At 38.5% G+C, this 20,590-nt stretch overlaps 1 protein-coding gene across 2 annotated transcripts in view; it reads left to right on the top strand.

The window, feature by feature from the left end:
* Positions 1 to 20,590, top strand: part of LOC112050685 (leishmanolysin-like peptidase) — a 117,031-nt gene that overhangs the window by 44,312 nt on the left and 52,129 nt on the right. For both annotated transcript variants that reach the window (XM_052890420.1, XM_052890421.1), the window contains exons 2-4: positions 6,086 to 6,186; positions 10,360 to 10,390; positions 12,885 to 12,967. In XM_052890420.1, the coding sequence (XP_052746380.1) occupies positions 6,086 to 6,186; positions 10,360 to 10,390; positions 12,885 to 12,967 (215 nt within the window). The remainder of the gene's footprint in view (positions 1 to 6,085; positions 6,187 to 10,359; positions 10,391 to 12,884; positions 12,968 to 20,590) is intronic.

Genomic DNA, 20,590 nt, shown 5'->3' with positions numbered 1-20,590 from the left:
GCATATTTAAAAATAGCATGCTTATTGCTAGCAAATGTAAACTGATGATAAGCATGCTCGTATGGAGCATACCTATTTATACACACAACTCCTTACTTCCCTAAAATGGGGGGTGGAAGTTTGTATGGAGCATTTGTAAACCGTGATAGCCCAGTGGATATGACCGATTCCGGAGGGTGTGGGTTTGAACCGGTCTGGGGTATGTACCCCCAACTTTTCAGTTGTGTGCATTTTAAGAAATTAAATATCACGTGTCTCAAATGGTGAAGGAAAACATCGTGAGGAAACCTGCATACCATAGAATTGTCTTAATTCTCTGCGTGTGTGAAGTCTGCCAATCCGCATTGGGCTATTGTTCTAACCCCTCTCATTCTGAGAGGAGACTCGAGTTCAGCAGTAAGCCGAATATAGGGTGATGATGATGATGATGATGATTTGTAGGATTGTATAGGGTAGGTAGGGAAGAAATGCACATAAGTCAAAACGAAGCTTGACCGGGTCTGCTAGTATTAATTAAGAAATCATCATCATCATCATATCAGCCGATGGAGTCCACTGCAGGACATAGGCCTTTTGTCGGCACTTCCAAACATCACGATCCTGAGCTGCCTGCATCCAGTGAATGTCTGCGACTCGCTTGATGTCGTCAGTCTACCTGGTGTCGACCAATGCGCTTACTAGTCGCCATTCCAGCACTTTGGGATAAAGAAATACCGGTGGTTTTTCCAGAGTTTTCCATTCCATGTTTATCGCCGCCGGTTCTGTTTACGAATGTAATATTTATTTCCTTGAACGCCGTCTGTTTATCCGAATGTTCTGTGTATTCTATTTTTAACTCCAGTTCCTGAGAGCTGAGACCTGGAGTTTGTAAGGTTATTTGATTTAATTCTTTTTTACTGAGAACATAGTCATTCAAATGTATTCGGCCATTTCTGACATACACCCCGCGGTTTTCGCCGCGTAGTACCCGTTCCCGTGGGAATGCGGGAATAAAATATAACATACAGTAGAACCCGCTTAAGACGATCACGCTTAAAACGATGTCTCGCTTAATACGTCATTTTACGCCGTCCCTACAACTTGAGACATGTTTTCATACATTTCTTAACGCTTAATACGATTCGTCATCCCGTGTAATACGCCTACATGTAAGTTCAAATGCGACAAATAAATTGCAACAGATAGATCAGGACTACAAGGTCCTTAAACAAGGTTGCAGGACAAGTCTAATATCTACATGATATCTTTAGACCCTGTCAGCAAACGACCCTTGACATGGTGCGATTCTAAACTGAAAATTTTGAAGACACACTGCAAAAGTAAAATATATTGAAAATTTTGTAATTGCTAATGCATCAGTATCTTTATGTCATACCAGAATAAGTGATTACTTTAAGTAGCATAATTAGGTAGTCTTTACACCAAATACACTAATTTTTATAACTATATATATGTACATTAGTCGTTATATGTTTAACTATCCCCCACCCATAACCCGTATAATACGCTTTCCCGTCTAAGACGCGTTTTTAGTTGGGTCTCTGCGAAATCGTATTAAACGGGTTCTACTGTATATCATTTGAGGATAGTGTAGCTTTTTAATGATGAAATAATTTTTCAAATTGGTCCAGTAGTAGGGCAATTCAACAAACTGTCAAATCTTTTCCCTTTATACAACACTAACTCCCCGCGGTGTTACTCGCGTAGTTCCCGTTCCAGTGGGAATGCGGGGATAAAATATAGCCTATGTTACTTGCTGATAAAGTAGCTTTTTAATGGTGAAAGAATTTTTCAAATTAGTCTATTAGTCTCAGAGCAATGCAACAAACTATCAAATCATTCCTCTTTATTCGACACTAACGCCCCGCAGTGTTAGCCGCGTAGTTCCCATTCTAGTGGGAATACGGGGATAAAATATAGCCTATGTTACTCGCTGATAAAGTAGCTTTTCAATGTTTAAAGAATTTTTCAAATTGGTCCAGTAGTATCAGAGCAATTCAACAAACTGTCAAATCTTTTCCCTTTATACAACACTAACTCCCCGCGGTGTTACTCGCGTAGTTCTCGTTACCGTAATAATACGGTGATAAAATTTAGCCTATGTTACTCGCTGATAAAGTAGCTTTTAAATAGTGAAAGAATTTTCTAATCGGTCCAGTAGTAAAGTAAATGCAAACAAATAATATTATCTTACTTATATTTCTATATTAATAATAATATAGACTATTCTGTAGAATCTTTATAATATACACTAATACTCGTATTATAAACCTGAAGAATTTGTTTGTTTGTTTGAACGCGCTAATCTCAGGAACTGATGGTCCGATTTAAAAAATTATTTCAGTGTTAGTTATCGAGGAAGGCTACAGGCTATATTTTATCCCCGTATTCCGTATTTTACAAGTTATCCCTTGACTACAATCTCACCTGATGGTAAGTGATGATGCAATCTAAGATGGAAGCGGGCTAACTTGTTAGGAGGAGGATGAAAATCCACACTCCTTTCGGTTGCTACACGGCATCGTACCGGAACGCTAAATCGCTTGCCGGTACGTCTTTGCCGGTAGGGTGGTAACTAGCCACGGCCGAAGCGTCCAATCAACCAGACCTGGGCAATTTAAGAAAATGTCAATCTGTCCAGCCGGGGATCGAACCCAGGACCTCCGTCTTGTAAATCCACCGCGCACACCACTGCGCCACGGAGGCCGTCAATTGACTATCGGAACAATAATAGTTGACTCAACATTCCACATGGCGGTTGCTTTTTAGCAAGATCCAAATATATTGATGCTCGGAAAAATAAGGAAAAACATTTCACTTACTGGCGTTCACAAATAAAAAGGAAAGTATAAATGTTGAAAACATCATATTTCCATTACATTTTATTGTTATATGGGTTCTTTTATGATTTTTTTTACGATTCAATGTGTTAAAAAGAAATGTATGTTACCTTTTTAGATGAATTGTGGTACAAACAATAACATAGGTTTCTTTTATCCCGTGGGATTTGTAAGACACGGGCGTCCCGCGAACAAAGTTATTAGCAATAGGTTAAATCTATTCTAATAGTAATAAGAGGAAAAAATATTTAGTCTCAAGCATAGGATATTCTAAAGTTAATTTATAAAGAGGTAGACAGTTTGTAGGGTAAACCTCTGGTCCTACTGAACCGATTTTGAAAATACTTCATCCATAGAAAGCTACATTATCGGCGAGTAACATAAACTATAATTTATCCCCGTATTCCCACGGGAATGGGAACTAAGCGGGTAATATCGCAGGTTGAGTATGGCTGGTCTATAATATTTATTAGTATAGATTAATTCTACATCTTGTGTAAAGATTCGATCCAATTGAATCCAACCATCTTTGTCATTAGTCTTTAGCATAATTAATTTCGTAGATAAGTTAATATCTCTATAAGAACTAGACTTCATTGCTAGGAAGTTGTTAGCAGTTAGTTATTACTTTACAACCATAATTTCATTCAGGAAGTTATAAATTATCAAAAAAACCTTGTGATTAATAGACCATTACTCATAATGCCCGGGTAATGTGCATAATGATTATTGATATCTATACTTAAAATTCGAAAAAAACTGGTCGAATTCTACACAATTATTCGCAATTTGAGAATTTACTTATACCATTTGTAACACCAAACGTTACCGTGGCATAACGGACGCCAGCGCCATCTAGAATTTATACTTATAATACGAATTCTGTATATTCTGTACATTGAAGATATTTTGAAAATTTTTGTTGGGGGCGTTATGTAATCGATACTGAAGCTACAAATATTTTTTTTTCTATTTTTTGTCTGTCTGTCCGTGTTTTTTTGATATTCAGGCATCACGCTGAAACTACGGAATTAATTCAAATGAAACTTGGCACAGTTTAGGACCATAATACGGAGAAGGTAATAGGATACTTATTATTGCGAAAATAAAATAAGAAGGGGCTGAAATAGGGGTTGAAAGTTTGTATGGAAAGACCTTCATTTTTAGAGTTACAGTTTTAAAAATTTGTTCATAAATTATAAAAAATATAATGAAATTCAAAAATTTTGAAAATTCAAACTCTGAAGTGTTGAAATAGAGCTTAAAAATTTTTATTTTGATTTCCACGCGGACGTAGTCGCGGGCGTCCGCCAGTAATTAGTATAAATCATTAATATGACCATATGCTGATATAGCATTTTGATATCCTCTTGAATTTGATACCCATATCACAATATTTGAAAAAAAAAGTTCGCGCTTTGCCGTGGATACCTTTGGGCCATGGAGTCGCCCAAAAAAGCTGTAGGCTATAATTATCCCTGTATATACGGGGCATACACCTCCAACTTTTCAGTTGTGTGCATTTTAAGAAACTGAATATCACGTGTCTCAAACGGTGAAGGAAAACATCGTGAGGAAACCTGCATACCTGAGAATTTTCTTAATTCTCTGCGTGTGTGAAGTCTGCCAATCCGCGTTGGGCCAGCGTGGTGGACTATTGGCGTAACCCCTCTCATTCTGAGAGGAGATTCGAGCTCAGTATTGAGCCGAATATGGGTTGATAATGATGAATGATTCCTACGGGAACGGGAACCACGCGGGTGAAACCGCGCGGCGTCAGTATAGTATATAGTGGTCATTAACTCCTAAGGAATTCTACTCATTAGCTTTTAATGCCGCTATAATAACACAGGTAATGGCTGTTTGAGGCATTTGATGACACAACGCGTTATGTGTGATGAATCATCTGTGTTTAGGGTACCGTAGTCAACAAGTTTGCATAAGATGCGACGTGCATAAGTTTGTCGATCAGGGTATGCACAAGTAAGAAAAATTAACCAAACTGGAAAAATCTTCATTTAATAAGCTTTAAGAAAACAACCCTTAGGGTATGCAGTATTTTAATGCATGTATGAAGTGCACGCCACTGGTGGTATGTGCGGTGGATTTACAAGACGAAGGTCGTGTTCGATCCCCAGCTGGGCTGGTGGCTTTGGTCGTTGCTAGTTTCCACCCTATCGGCAATGATGTACCCTTATATGTATCACTTCGTTGTCCGTCTGTCTGTCTATCTGTCTGTGAAGACCCATTATTTCGGAAAAGTGTGGAGGTGTCCCTCCTGTGACTAGCTGACGCCGCGCGGTTTTACCCGCGTGGTTTGCGTTCCCATAGGAATGCGAGGATAATATATAGCCTTTCCTCGATAAATGGGCTATCTAACACTGAAAGAATTTTTCAAATCGGACCAGTAGTTTCTGAGATTAGCGCGTTCAACCAAACAAACAAACTTTTCAGGTTTATAATATTAGTATAGATGTGATGCGATGAGACTGAAATTTCAACTTTACAATGAAGTTATGATAAAATCTTTAAGAGTGTGCGCGAGTACTTAAGAGTGTGCAATATGTAATTTGGTGGTTACAAATGGTTCTAGATCTCAGATTCTGGAAAAGTTAGGAGCCTGATATTTGGGTAAATGATATTTCAAAGTGTTAGCTTCGTTATGACTATACAAAATACACAATTTGTAAATTTTTTCTCGATAGTTTATTTTTTTGAAAAATACATGTTTTGTTCACATTTTGCTTTCAATCTCAGGACAAGCAAACTTATTTTCTTAAATTTTTGTTTTGTATAGAAAATTAGGTATATATCTTGAACATGGCCATTTTGTTTTTCGTTATGTTGTTTAATTTACTCGCAATTAAGTAAAAATGGTTTTGGCGCTCACGTCATAAAATTTGCGTCGCGCGTCAATCGCTCCGTGCTTTTCACTCACGTGAAAATCATAATTCGGCGTCTCGTTTTCGCTTCGAATTTTATCCATATCGTACAGACGTGCTGCGCGCTCTTAATAAAGAAAAAATCCATGGATTCCCGAGATTTGCGAAAAGTTGATGATTTTGATGGTATGAATGTTTGTTGCTGTTTCACGCCTCGACTACTGAACCGAATTAGCTGAAATTTGAAGTAGAGATAAATTATAGCCAGGATTAACACATAGGCTACTTTTTATCCCGGAAAAAACCATGGTTCCCGAAGGATTAGTGAAAAACTAATTTTAATTTTTTCTTTTTTCTTTCCAGGTAATAAGGGGTGTTCACATAGAGCCAGCGCACATAGTTAAGAAAAGAAGTATAGATCAACCGTTAAGAATTAGTATATTTTATGACCACTCTGTATATAGGTGAGTATCTTTTTCATGTTTTAGTGATAAGTTTTTAGCCTTTTCACCAGACTAAAGAAGACGAATTTTGTTTTATGTTTGTTACCTCGTAACTTCGTAATTTATTAACCAATTTTGAAAATTCTTTTTTTGTTTAAAAGAGTATACTTCAAGATTGGTCCCATTTCATTTACATGAAAATCGGTGTAGTAATTTTGTGTTAAAATCAAAATAACTGAAATACGTCTTTGAAGTCGGTTCCTTGGTGTATGTTAAAACCAGCGGATCCCCGCGACTACGTCCGCGTGGAATTCAGTTTTTCACAAATCCCGCGGGTACTATGATTTTCTTCGGTATAAAAATTATTCTATGTGTTAATCCAGGCTATAATCTATATATATTTCAAATTTGAGATAATTCGGTTCGGTAGACGCGGCGTAAAAGGGTAACATCAAAATCAAATTCGAAGACTTTTGTCTTCAGGCACAGAGAAATGGGGATGATGACTAGGTTTGAATATATTGATTTTTATGATACATTCGGGTAAATAGGGTCAATGTTAACTAATTTATACATAAAAAGCAAAGATTGTCTGGATAATTGAAAAATAAATGAGATTATAAAATTTCAAAATCTATTAAAAATATTTTATAGTAATTAGATGAAAATTCATACAGTTTTAGCTTCCATACATTAAATGTGACATTTTTTAATAAATGAACTATAAATATAAACGCACAAATAACAAAGATATTAGTAACTTTGTTTGAACGCACATACAAATCTAACGATCATTACATTGCCTACAACGTCATTAGTTCGTACCATTTTGTATGGGGCGTTTTTCAGGGATCCGCGGCAGCGCCACAAATCTGACTCTTTAAATCCCTGTAGCTCCGAAAGTAATGATCGCAGATACCCTGTTACTTTTACAAAATTGCTTTACTATTAGTATACTCTTAATTTATATACAATTTAAAAAACTGTCATCTTGCATACCCCAGTTATTCTTCGGTTAAGACGTCTTTGACAGATGTATTTGCAGTCGGCGGTCACCGACGACGACCTCCGTGGCGCAGTGGCATGCGCGGTGGATTTACAAGACGGAGGTCCTGGGTTCGATTCCCAGCTGGGCCGGTTGAGGTTTTCTTAATTGGTCCAGGTCTGGCTGGTGGGTGGCTTTGGCCGTGGCTAGTTACCACCCTATTTACAAAGGGGTGTGGATTTTCATCCTACTCCTAACAAGTTATGCTTCCATCTTTGATAGCATCATCACTTACCCTCAGGTGATATTGTAGTCAAGGGCTAACTTGTAAAGAATAAAAAAAAAAATTAATTATTTTTTGCATCAGACTTTCATTCATTAATTCGTTCCCGATTTCGTTCATTGAAGGCCCATCCCTAGGGGGGTTGTGACGTCATCAGGACGGCCATATTTGTTTGGATTTTCGATCAACTCAATCTGGACGAACTATATATCGCCTAGGTAATGCTTGCCACACACGATCCGATATACTCTCATGCCTGCAGTGCTGCCAGTATTACGTCTAGTAAAACTCATCGTGTATTGATCGCGATTTTTGCTACAAGACGATCCGCCATTTAATTACGACCAACACACGAGTTTTAGAAATTAAGATTTGTCTATTTAACCCACACACACACAATACACAGAAGACACTAAAAAAAAGCAATTGAAATAAACTCTTCTTCTTCTTTTTGGTCGCTACACTCTTGATAGGTGGTCGTGGTCATTTAGGTGTGGTGGCAATCACTATCCGTCGTCATTACTCCCGTAGTGTCGTAGGGTTGCCAACTTTACTATATTAATTGATTATGAAACACGGCTAAAACTCACGTGATATTAGGTCAGAGTATGCCCGACTAGTTTCGAACCCATACGGGGCCCTTAGTCATGAGCTGGTTCTTGCATCGCGGCACGATCCAAACTGCGAAGCTGCTGCGCGACGCGAGGGGTTGAGTGGTGGGGAGTGAAGGTTCCGTTACACCCTCCGACGGTTCATTAATATCTATTATATAGTATCTATATATATATATTATATAGTATTGTACTATTTCAAGTCGACGTGCTATATACTGTTGAAGAAATATATAGTACGCAAAAATACTACATTTGAAACACTAGTTAGTTGATATATAATAACTATATTTTAAACACTAGGTAGTAGTTAGTTGCGCACAAAAAACGTAACGCTGTCACTTTACAGTTTTTGTGCGCAACTTATTCTGCGCACCTTTCACCGGCTGCCTGCTGCTCCTCGGTTGCGCGACATATGACGGAGACGTACACAGTGTATGCTGCGGGACAACATACACTATTTAGACAGTCGATCTGAAAGAGTAAACATTCGTGCGTCGGAGCTGACACACACTTTATTCATTTTTTTTTTTACTTTACAAGTTAGCCCATGACTACAACGTCACCTGATGGTAAGTGATGATGCAATCTAAGATGGAAGTGGGCTAATTTGTTAAGAGGAGAATGTAAATCTACACCTCTTTCGGTTTCCACAAAAAATCGTACTGGAAGGCTAAATAGATCGGCGGTACGTCTTTGTCGGTAGGGTGCTAACTAGCAACAACCGAAGCCTCCCACCAGCCAGACCTATTAAGAAATCCTCAATGTGCCTTGTCGGGAATCGAACCCAGGACCTTCACTTGTTAATTCACTGCGCTACGGAGGCCGTTAAAAATTGATCCACTTTTTTGATTGACACACCGCGCACCGCTGGTTTTAGCGGACGTCATGCCGGCAGCGCCGGCATTGGGTATATCGGAGCGTGTGTGGCGAGCATTACTTGTTTGTCCTTGAAGTAACGTAATAGTGATTTGCCTGACAGAGGTGGCATGCGAAATCGTCGCGCGCGCCACTTCTACTTTCGCAACTTATTTCGTCGCTCCGCTATCGAAGGCTGTATGCTAATAAGTAACGCCGGAAACTAAAATGTTTTATAGCGGGAAAGTTTGTTTGTATGTTTGTTTAAACAGAAAGACATCGATTTATTCCACAACAAATATACCGACTTTCGGCGAAAAATCATTGACATTATTGAATTTTTTTTTATTCCTTGGCATTTTTATTGACATTATTTTATTTGACATTTTCATTTAATAACCAATATTCAATTATAGTACTTTGTTAATTTAATTAAATTTGTATTTTTTTATTTTTTGTTTGTTTAAATTTAATTTGTATTTTTTATTTTTTGTTTGTTTTAATTCAATTTGTATTTTTGTTTTTTTTTTAGAATTTTTTATAATCAATTAATTTGTATATTTGTATTTGTGTATTTTTGTGTTTTAATTTAATTTGTAGTATTGTAAATAGTTTGTAATATTTTTTAATTTTTAGAATTAAGATATATTGTAGTTAGATAACATGAACTATGTATTATATTTTTAACCGACTTCAAAAAGGAGGAGGTTCTCAATTCGGTCGGTATTTTTTTTTTTTTTTAATATTATAAACGTTGTGAAGATCTGAAATAAGTTGAACGTTCACCATTGGCCACAACGTATGTAATCAATATGTATACACGATACAATGTTCTGCGGTTGGTCTTCCTAAAGAAATATATAATAAAATATAATAAATAAATAAACGCTGTAGTCTCCGAAACTGTCAGTCGGATTGAGAAAATACTTTTGTACTGGCGGACGCTCGCGACTTCGTTCGCGTGAAATTGTATTATTTACAAATACCGCGGGAACCTTTAACTTTTCCGGGATAAAAAGTATTCTATGTTCTGCTCCAAGATCCAACTTATCTATATACCAAATTTCATCCAAATCGGTTAGCGGTATGGCCGTGAAAAGGTGACAGACAGACAGACTTACTTTCGCATTTATAATATTAGGTATCTATACTAATATTATAAAGCTGAAGAGTTTGTTTGTTTGTTTGATTGAACGCGTTAATCTCAGGAACTACTGGTCCGATTTGAAAAATTCCTTCAGTGTTAGATAGCCCATTTATCGAGGAAGGCTATAGGCTATATATTATCCCCGTATTCCTACGGGAACAGCTAGTAAAGTATAGATTAGTAGGGAAACACATGATACTAAAAGTGTACTAACTCGAGCGCACTTACTTTTTCTTTAACGATGGGGAAAATATCCCAGATTTTGAAGACAGAAATAAATAAAAACCTAATGTATTTTGTCTGCTTTCAGGTTAGAACCCAAGAAATTTGAAATGATAAACGTAAGTATTATTTTTTTTATTACTATCTATACCAATAGTCCAGGACCCGTGGAACATTTTTACTTTTGATTACTATCAAGTTAATTTTCCGTGAGTAGCTTCATCTTGATGAGACGCTCAACTTTTTTATTTACGAAAATTCTTGATTCTGGTAGCTAACTGGGTTACCAGGTAATAAAAATTTCTGAGCGTCGAAACGAGATAGTGTACCACGCAATTGTGTGCTGTTAAATTCTATAACTATTTTTTGGCAAACTCTTCTCCTCCCGAGTTGTATCAAATAACGAGGTTATTTAAAGTTGTCTCTAACCAGCTTTTTTTTTCATCATATTCGGCTTACTGCTGAGCTCGAGTCTCCCCTCAGAATGAGAGGGGTTAGGCCAATAGTCCACCACGCTGGCCCAATGCGGATTGGCAGACTTCACACACGCAGAGAATTGAGAAAATTCTCAGGTATGCAGGTTTCCTCACGATGTTTTTCCTTCACCGTTTGAGACACGTAATATTTAATTTCTTAAAAACACATAACTGAAAAGTTGTGCATGCCCCGGACCGGATTCAAACCCACAACGGTATTGGAGGCGGAGGTCATGTCCACTGGGCTATCACGGGTCAGGTTTTTTTTTTACTGTTGCTTAATTAATAGTTATACAACTTAACAGCCACAATGTCCTACAAATTAAAGTATTAGTCATCACCATCATCATATCAGCCGATAGACGTCCACTGCAGGACATAGGCCTTTTGTAGGGACTTCCAAACATCACGATGCTGAGCCGCCTGCATTCAGCGAATCCCTGCGACTCGCTTGATGTCGTCAGTCCACCTGGTGAGGGTCGACCAACACTGCGCTTTGTAGTGCGGGGTCGCCATTCTAGTACCTACTATGGGACCCCAACGTCCATTGGGTTTTCGAACTATGTGGCCCGCCCATTGCCACTTCAGCTTCGCGACACGTTGAGCTATGTCAGTGACTGTTCTTCTGCGGATCTCCTAATTATTTTTTTTTTTTCATTCTTTACAAGTTAGCCCTTGACTACACCTCTCAAGTTAGCCCGGCATCGTACCGGAACGCTAAATCGCTTGGTGGTACGTCTTTGCCGGTAGGGTGGTAACTAGCCACGGCCAAAGCCTCCCACCAGCCAGACCTGGACAAATTAAGAAAATCTCAATCTGCCCAGCCGGGGATCGAACCCAGGACCTCCGTTTTGTAAATCCACCGCGCATACCACTGCGCCACGGAGGCCGTCAAAATTTATGATTCGACCATGCAAATATAATATTAGTATGAACACATTTTGTTGTTATATAATGATTTATTTATTTTGCTATCATCCGCGAAAATTCGGCGAACCCATGCGACAACGTCACCCAGGTCCGACAAAATACTCTCTACGTACGTTTCACCCCGAAACCGGAGCATCCTCAGGAGATGTTGACTCTACAACGTGCAATTGCAAAGTCAACTTCGCACTTGCACCAGTTACTTTGCAATTGCACGTTGTAGAGTCAACATCTCCTGAGGATGCTCCGGTTTCGGGGTGAAACGTACGTAGAGAGTATTTTGTCGGACCTGGGTGACGTTGTCGCATGGGTTCGCCGAATTTTCGCGGATGATAGCAAAATAAATAAATCATTATATAATCATGATGAACTTCCGCAAAGTAACGCCTGCTTCTATCCAACATTTTGTTATTTACTTTAATAAAGTATATCACACATTTATTAAAACAATTTCATTGTTTTGGGAAGTTATGTTATTATTTTCCTTAAAATGACAAATTTGTTATTCAATGTTGCTGAGTCATTTATCGAGGGTATACAGCAAGGGGTCGAAACTTCAGTACAAAGACTTTTGGACATATAAGATTACTATCGTCCGCCCTTACACCTCTTTAATACGGCCCTATCGCAAAATCCGTTCTTAGGGGATACCTACTAACTATTTCGCAACAAATAGTATCTTATAACCGTCTTCCTAATATGGTCTCAAAGTTGCCAATTTTCATTTGAATTAATTCAGTTGTTTCAGTGTGATGCCTAGTCAACAAAAAGACGGCTAAAAATAAAAAGAATGTATTTTTGGTTTTAGTATCTATTATATTGCTCTCCAACTAACATTTTCATTAATTTACAGAATTGGACCTATATAATGATTTATTTATTTTACTATCATCCGCGAAAAGTCGACGAACCCATGCGACAACGTCACCCAGGTCCGGCAAAATACTCTCTACGTACGTTTCACCCCGAAACCGGAGCATCCTCAGGAGATGTTGACTCTACAACGTGCAACGTGTACTTTGCAATTGCACGTTGTAGAGTCAACTTTTCGCGGATGATAGCAAAATAAATAAATCATTATATAATCATGATGAACTTCCGCAAAGTAACGCCTGCTTCTATCCAAGAATTGGACCTGTTACAGTTTTATTACGAGTATAGGTATAGATAGATAGATAAATACAAATAGATATATTATTTTCTTTTACAGAACACAATCCTGCCGGAAGCCGTCAGGTTCTGGGAAGAAGCCCTCAAAGTGAGGAAAACGGGGGGACCAATTTTACTCAATAGGTAAGTTTACAAACTCTTCTGGCTCTGTTATATTATTACAGGACTATTGCTCTAAGATCCGGCAGTAAAAATATATACTCTCATCTGTAATTTATTAGTGATAAGAAATAAGAAATAAATCTATACTAATATTATAAAGCTGAAGAGTTTGTTTGTTTGATTGAACGCGCTTATCTCAGGAACTACTTGTCCGATTTGAAAAATTCTTTCAATGTTAGATAGCCCATTTATCGAGGAAAGCTATAGGTTATATATTATCCTTGTATTCCTTCGGGAACGGAAACCACGAGAGTGAAACCGCGCAGCGTCAGTTAGTGTTAGATATTCACAGTGACACATTGCAAATAGGTTGCCTAGTTTAATTGCGGACAAACACATTTTTCATACAAAATCGAAACCATGTAGGTATTAAATCAAAACATACAAAATCGAAACTATGTAGGTACTTAATACAGTTAAATTAGCGTAAAATGAGCTTTCACTTGAGATATTAGACGACTAAATAACTGATGAGGGTATACATATACATATAACATTACTTAATTGTTTACTCGTGTATCTGGCAACCGTATATATGCTCAACGACCTCAGCAGGGTTTCTCAACGTGTGTCCCTAAAAATTAACATGAGCAAGACGAAGATCATGACTAATGCTCATGTACCGCTCCACCCAGTTATTGTTGAGGACTCTACGCTCGAAATTGTAGACGAATATATATACCTAGGACACATGTTTTGCCACAAATTAGGCGTGCAAATTTTTAAATCCAGTAATACAATATAAATGTTCAAATTATTTATATATGTTACATGTTGATTTGATTGAAAATAAAGTGACATACAGGAAAATTACCACAACTATACCAATAATGAATTAATTCTAAACTAATGAAAATAATAAAATATTTAAATAAAATTTATGTCAAATTGCGAAAATATAATAAATTAGTCAAATTGATTTCAATTTAAAAAAGTCATTTAATTCGTAAATACTATTTTGGCTGAGGGCATTAAAAATATGTTTTTTCTGTCTCCCGATATGACACGGTGCTAATGTGTCGACGCATGTAGCGTCCCACATTAAGTCCCGCCCCATTTCCCAGGGAACCGGCGTTAATAACATCAGGTCTCTTGCCATCCCGACTTATTCCTGACGACTCGATTAGTGCAGGAAAAATAAAATTAAGTTATTAAAGTTACAATACACTTTATTATTCATATATCACATTTACTAGAAAAACACAAAATAAAATATAAATAAAATTGAAAATTTTGAAAAACCCCCGAAGGCCATGAAATTATTAATTACACTCTCGATCAAGTCATCAATATTCTCTTTCAGTGCGCTTTCATTTGAGACCCCACTCGAGTATATTTGCAGACATTCGGTTGTTCTTCCCCACTTTCACCCCCCACAACTTTCAAACGGCTGAACCGATTTTATTGACATGTCTAAGAACACTCGCACAAAGTCACCTTTAATACAAAAAAACACTACATTGAAATCGCTTCATCCGTTCAGGAGCTATGGAGCTACAGACAGACAGACACGACAAACTTATAACACCCCTTTTGCGTCCGGGGGTTAATAATAAGGACCAAAGCTTTATCGTTAAATTGTGAGTTCTATACAATTAGTGTACATAAGGTAGAGAAACGGTTAGATATTATACAGGTTGCTCGGGAGTTTTTCCCATAACTTCAAGGTGTTGACACTTATAGGAGCCGAACTACATAACTATTTTTTTTAAATCACAATTATATTATAAAGGCGATAGTTTGTGTGTAAAAAGATTAAAAGGAAGACCTAAAAAAAGATGGCTAGATTGTGTGAAAGAGGACCTGCAAAAAATGGAAAAATTATCTGGGTGGGAAAGAAAGGCAAGGCATAGAAATGGACGGAAAAAAGTGGTAGAGGAGGCCAAGACCCACAAAGGGTTGTAGCGCCGAAGGAAGTAAGAAGTAAGTAAGTAGTTTGTGTGCAAGTGTGAAAGTGTGTAAGTATGTTTGTTCTTCCTTTACGCTGCGGCTACTGAAGCGATTTGGCTGAAATTTGGAATGGAAAATTGATTTTACTCTGGATTAACACATATGCTAGTTTTCATTCCGGAAAAATCCATGGTTCCCGCGGGATTTGTGAAAAACTGAATTCCACGCGGACGAAGTCGCGGGCGTTCCCTAGTAAAAAATAAAAACTTTTTATATTTTTATACAAAGTCATTCAAATAATTTCGACTATCCATGTAACACACGTCTTTATATATCCTTGCATTTCAAAATATGTACGTCAAACATGGCTTCGTCATAATTACAAAAGAAATATTATTTATCCCGAAATTAATTTTAGAACACATGTTCCTTGAACATTTTTAATTAATTTTCAATAAAGAATATAACCCCAGAGTTATGGGAATAACTCCCGAGCACCCTGTATAATTAATAAGAGTTCTTAACACACGAGTATTTAATAAACCAAACCAAGTTTATAATACACGAAAGTTTTAAAACTAAGCTTTCCACCGTTAAATATTTTATCATATATCTTGGCTAAGATGTTGTCTGAATTTTTGATAATCCTTAGTATGTACATCAAGTCTTGGTATAGGTGTAGTATGTACTTAAGTTAGTCTGTCTTCGTGTAGACCATGTCTTGGCAGAGGTGTAGTATGGATTACTTTAGTTGTCTTGGTGTAGACCATGTCTTGGCAGAGTTGCAGTATGGATTAATTTAGTCAGCCTTGGTGTAGACCATGTCTTGGCAGAGGTGTAGTATGGATCACTTTAGTCAGCCTTGGTGTAGACCATGTCTTGGCAGAGGTGTTGTATGGATTACGTTAGTCAGCCTTAGTGTAGACCATGTCTTGGCAGAGGATTGGCACCTCGTATCCAACGAGTCGGTTGCAGTTTGGACAGTAGTGGTTACGATACTTGAAGTAATCAGTGCAGTATACCAGGATGGTTAAAGGTGCGAACCTGGAAGATCAAGATGACTTTGTACTATTAAACTAACTCTATTTTGACGATATTGGAAGATAAAGGTAACTTTGAATTCTTAAACTAACGCAAAATTTTAACGTTAAATATAAAACGACAAGTTAAACTTCATCGTGCGTTTCTATATTTCTTAATTAAAGGAGTTATGATCTGAAGCGTATAGACTAACCACTTAACCAACAAGATATTATTCACTTACGCAATAATAAAGAATCCTCCCAGAACATGTGTCAAGGCGCCATTTTCTTTTATCGCCAGTGTGTAGACCCTCATTCCACAGAAGGGACAGAGTAACAGTTTTCTGTCGGGATTCTCTAGACCCACTGGTGTTAGATTATCTGTTGAGAGACAATATCATTAAATGCCCATTTTTACTCGCAGACGCCCCGTTATTTCACCCATGTAGTTTCATTTCCCGTTGGAATACGAGGATAAAAGATAGCTTAAGACATTTACAAATAATGTGGCTTATTATTAATTGGTTGTACGCCAATGGCAGGTCAGGGAACTCCTGGGTATATGTTCTAGAAGTATCTGTCTTCTGAAGCTTTGAAGAAGTCATTATATACAGACCTGGCACTATAACTTCAGTTCTGGGAGGCGGCGTTTGTATAGGAGTCCTGTCTATCTCGTTGTATACCAATGGCAGGTCAGGGAACTCCTGGGTATATGTCCTAGAAGTATGTTGTCTGAAGCTTTGAAGAAGTCATTATATACAGACCTGGCACTATAACTTCGGTTCTGGGAGGCGGCGTTTGTACAGGAGTCCTGTCTATCTGGTTGTATGCTGGTGGAGGTTCAGGGAACTCCTGGGTATATGTTCTAGAAGTATCTGTTGTCTGAAGCTTTGAAGAAGTGTATTATATACAGACCTGGCACTATAACTTCAGTTCTGGGAAGCGGCGTCTGTACAGGAGTCCTGTCTATCTCGTTGTACGCCAATGGCAGTTCAGGGAATTCCTGGGTATATGTCCTAGAAGTATATGTTGTCTGAAGCTTTGAAGAAGTCATTATATACAGACCTGGCACTATAACTTCAGTTCTGGAAGGCGGCGTTTGTACAGGAGTCCTGTCTATCTGGTTGTATGCTGGTGGAGGTTCAGGGAACTCCTGGGTATATGTTCTAGAAGTATCTGTTGTCTGAAGCTTTGAAGAAGTGTATTATATACAGACCTGGCACTATAACTTCAGTTCTGGGAAGCGGCGTCTGTACAGGAGTCCTGTCTATCTCGTTGTACGCCAATGGCAGTTCAGGGAATTCCTGGGTATATGTCCTAGAAGTATATGTTGTCTGAAGCTTTGAAGAAGTCATTATATACAGACCTGGCACTATAACTTCAGTTCTGGGAGGCGGCGTTTGTACAGGAGTCCTGTCTATCTGGTTTTACGCTAATGGCAGTTCAAGGAACTCCTAGGTATATGTCCAAGAAGTATCTCTGTCTGAAGCTTTGAAGAAGTCATTATATACAGACCTGGCACTATAACTTCAGTTTTGGGAGGCGGCGTTTGTACAGGAGTCATGTCTATCTGTTTATACGCTAATGGCAGTTCAGGGAACTCCTGGGTATATGTCCTAGAAGTATATGTTGTCTGAAGCTTTGAAGAAGTCATTATATACAGACCTGGCACTATAACTTCAGTTTTGGAAGGCGGCGTTTGTACAGGAGTCATGTCTATCTGTTTATACGCTAATGGCAGTTCAGGGAACTCCTGGGTATATGTCCTAGAAGTATCTCTTGTCTGAAGCTTTGAAGAAGTCATTATATACAAACCTGGCACTATAACTTCAGTTCTGGGAGGCGGCGTTTGTACAGGAGTCCTGTCTATTTCGTTGTACGCCAATGACAGGTTAGGGAACTCCTGAGTATATGTCCTAGAAGTATCTGTTGTCTGAAGCTTTTAAGTAGTCATTATATACAGACCTGGCACGATAACTTCAGTTTTGGGAGGCGGCGTTTGTACAGGAGTCATGTCTATCTGTTTATACGCTAATGGCAGTTCAGGGAACTCCTGGGTATATGTCCTAGAAGTATATGTTGTCTGAAGCTTTGAAGAAGTCATTATATACAGACCTGGCACTATAACTTCAGTTTTGGAAGGCGGCGTTTGTACAGGAGTCATGTCTATCTGTTTATACGCTAATGGCAGTTCAGGGAACTCCTGGGTATATGTCCTAGAAGTATCTCTTGTCTGAAGCTTTGAAGAAGTCATTATATACAAACCTGGCACTATAACTTCAGTTCTGGGAGGCGGCGTTTGTACAGGAGTCCTGTCTATTTCGTTGTACGCCAATGACAGGTTAGGGAACTCCTGAGTATATGTCCTAGAAGTATCTGTTGTCTGAAGCTTTTAAGTAGTCATTATATACAGACCTGGCACGATAACTTCAGTTCTGGGAGGCGGCGTTTGTACAGGAGTCCTGTCTATCTCGTTGTATGCTGGTGGACGTTCAGGAAACTCCTGGGTATATGTCCTAGAAGTATATATTGTCTGAAGCTTTGAAGAAGTCATTATATACAGACCTGGCACTGTAACTTCAGTTCTGGGAGGCGGCGTTTGTACAGGAGTCCTGTCTATCTCGTTGTATGCTGGTGGAGGTTCAGGAAACTCCTGGATATATGTCTTAGAAGTATCTCTTGTCTGAAGCTTTGAAGAAGTCATTATATACAGACCTGGCACTATAACTTCAGTTCTGGGAGGCGGCGTTTGTACAGGAGTCCTGTCTATCTCGTTGTATGCTGGTGGAGGCTCAGGAAACTCCTGAGCGGAGGTGTTAGAGGTGAATCTATCATCAGAAGTTTGGGAGCCGTATATGTTCACTTCTTTTGACATGTATGGGGGTATACGGGGCGCGCACGTCTCTGGAAACAAAGAAACTTTAGTTTAAATTTCCTTTTTTTATTCAATGACGAGTTAGCCCTTAACTGAGATCTCACTTGATGTTAAGTGACGATGCAGTCTAAGATGGAAGCGGGCTTACTTGGAGAGGTACAAGTTTATTGTACAATGAACTTGTACCTCCTTGTAGGGGTAGCCCATACCCTCTGACACGGTATGATCACACCAATGAAGGCGAAAGTTTGTGTGTGTGTGTGAATGTGTGTAAATGTGTATGTTTGTATCTCCTTTACGCTGCGACTACTGAAGCGATTTGGTTGAAATTTGGAATGGAAATAGATTTTACTCTGTATTAACACATACATGGTTCCAGCAGGAATTGTGAAAAATCTGAATGTCATGCGGACGAAGTCGCGGGTGTCCGCTAGTAGTTAATAATGGTTGATAAAATAGTTAGGTCAGGAAAGTTTGAGGCAACCTACTCGCAGTATAATTTTAACGTACTAAATTCTACTAATATTATAAACGCGAAAGTTTGTATATATGTTTATTTGGATGTTTGTTACTCTTTAACGCCACAAGTTAAACTGCACCCATTTGGCTGAAATTTGGAATGGAAATAGATGTTACTCTGGCTTCTATTCATCCCAGAATAATCCATATTTTCCGCAGGATTTGTATAAAACTAAATTCCACGCGGACGAAGTCGCAGGTATCCGCTAGTTTGATATACTCGTAAAAACATTTTTCATCCATTAAACAGATGGGTGAAGGTCGTTTCTAATACCAATCTTGGACTACAATGAAATGTCGAACCACAATGGAATCGCTACGGATTTAAAAGCTTGTGGTAAGACTCTAGTCTAAATTTTCATTACCTGTACTAGAGCTGGCAGTCTGTGCAACCGGTGATGACCCACCATTAGCTGCGTTCCCCGAACTCGCTTGAGGACTCTGAGGGACATTTATCCTCCTATCTTCAAATGGGTCGTAGAATATTGTATTCTGTAAATAAAGTATTTATTTATTAAAGGCGCCCAATGGTTTCACCCCCGTAAATTGCATTCCCATGGGAATTCGGGGATGAAATGTAACCCATGTTACTCACTAATAATGTAGCTTTCCATTGGTGAAAGATTTTTTGAATTCGATCGAGTTGTTTTGAGTTTATGCGTTTTTTGTTATTTGCCTTCAATTAAGCGATAATATTATGATGATGATTTTTAACTTCATCATCATCATCATCATCATCATCATCATCATTATCAGCCGATGGACGTCCACTGCTGGACATAGGCCTCTTGCATGGACCTCCAAACACAGCGGTCTCGAGCCGCCGGCATCCAACGGCTCCCTGCAACCCGCTTGATCTCCTAACTCCTACCTACCTACCTTATCATTAACAATACATATTTGGTTCACTGTAGAGCACGTGTCTCTTGTCTGAATGACAGATGTTAGTTTAATAGTCCTCCACCAATGCGGATTGGCAGACTTCACACATCAAGAGAGTTAAGAAAATCCTTACGTATGCAGGTTTCCTCACGATGTTTTTCCCTTACCGTTTGTGGTAGGTGATATTTAATTTCTTAAAATGCATACAACTGAAAAGTTGGAGGTGCATGCCCCGGACCGGATTCGAACCCACACCCTCCGGAATCGGAGGCAGAGGTCATATCCACTGGGCTATCACGGCCCCTAACTACTTACTTCTACGAAATTGTTATTAGCATCATCAGAGCGGCTATCCTCTCTTCTAGGTTCTTCTCTTCTGTCGCTATCACCCACGTA

This window comes from Bicyclus anynana, chromosome 27 (genome assembly GCF_947172395.1).
Source record: "Bicyclus anynana chromosome 27, ilBicAnyn1.1, whole genome shotgun sequence".
NCBI classification, from domain to species: domain Eukaryota; kingdom Metazoa; phylum Arthropoda; class Insecta; order Lepidoptera; family Nymphalidae; genus Bicyclus; species Bicyclus anynana.
The sequence above is the reverse complement of the archived record's forward strand: the minus strand, read 5'-3'. Positions and strand labels throughout refer to the sequence as shown.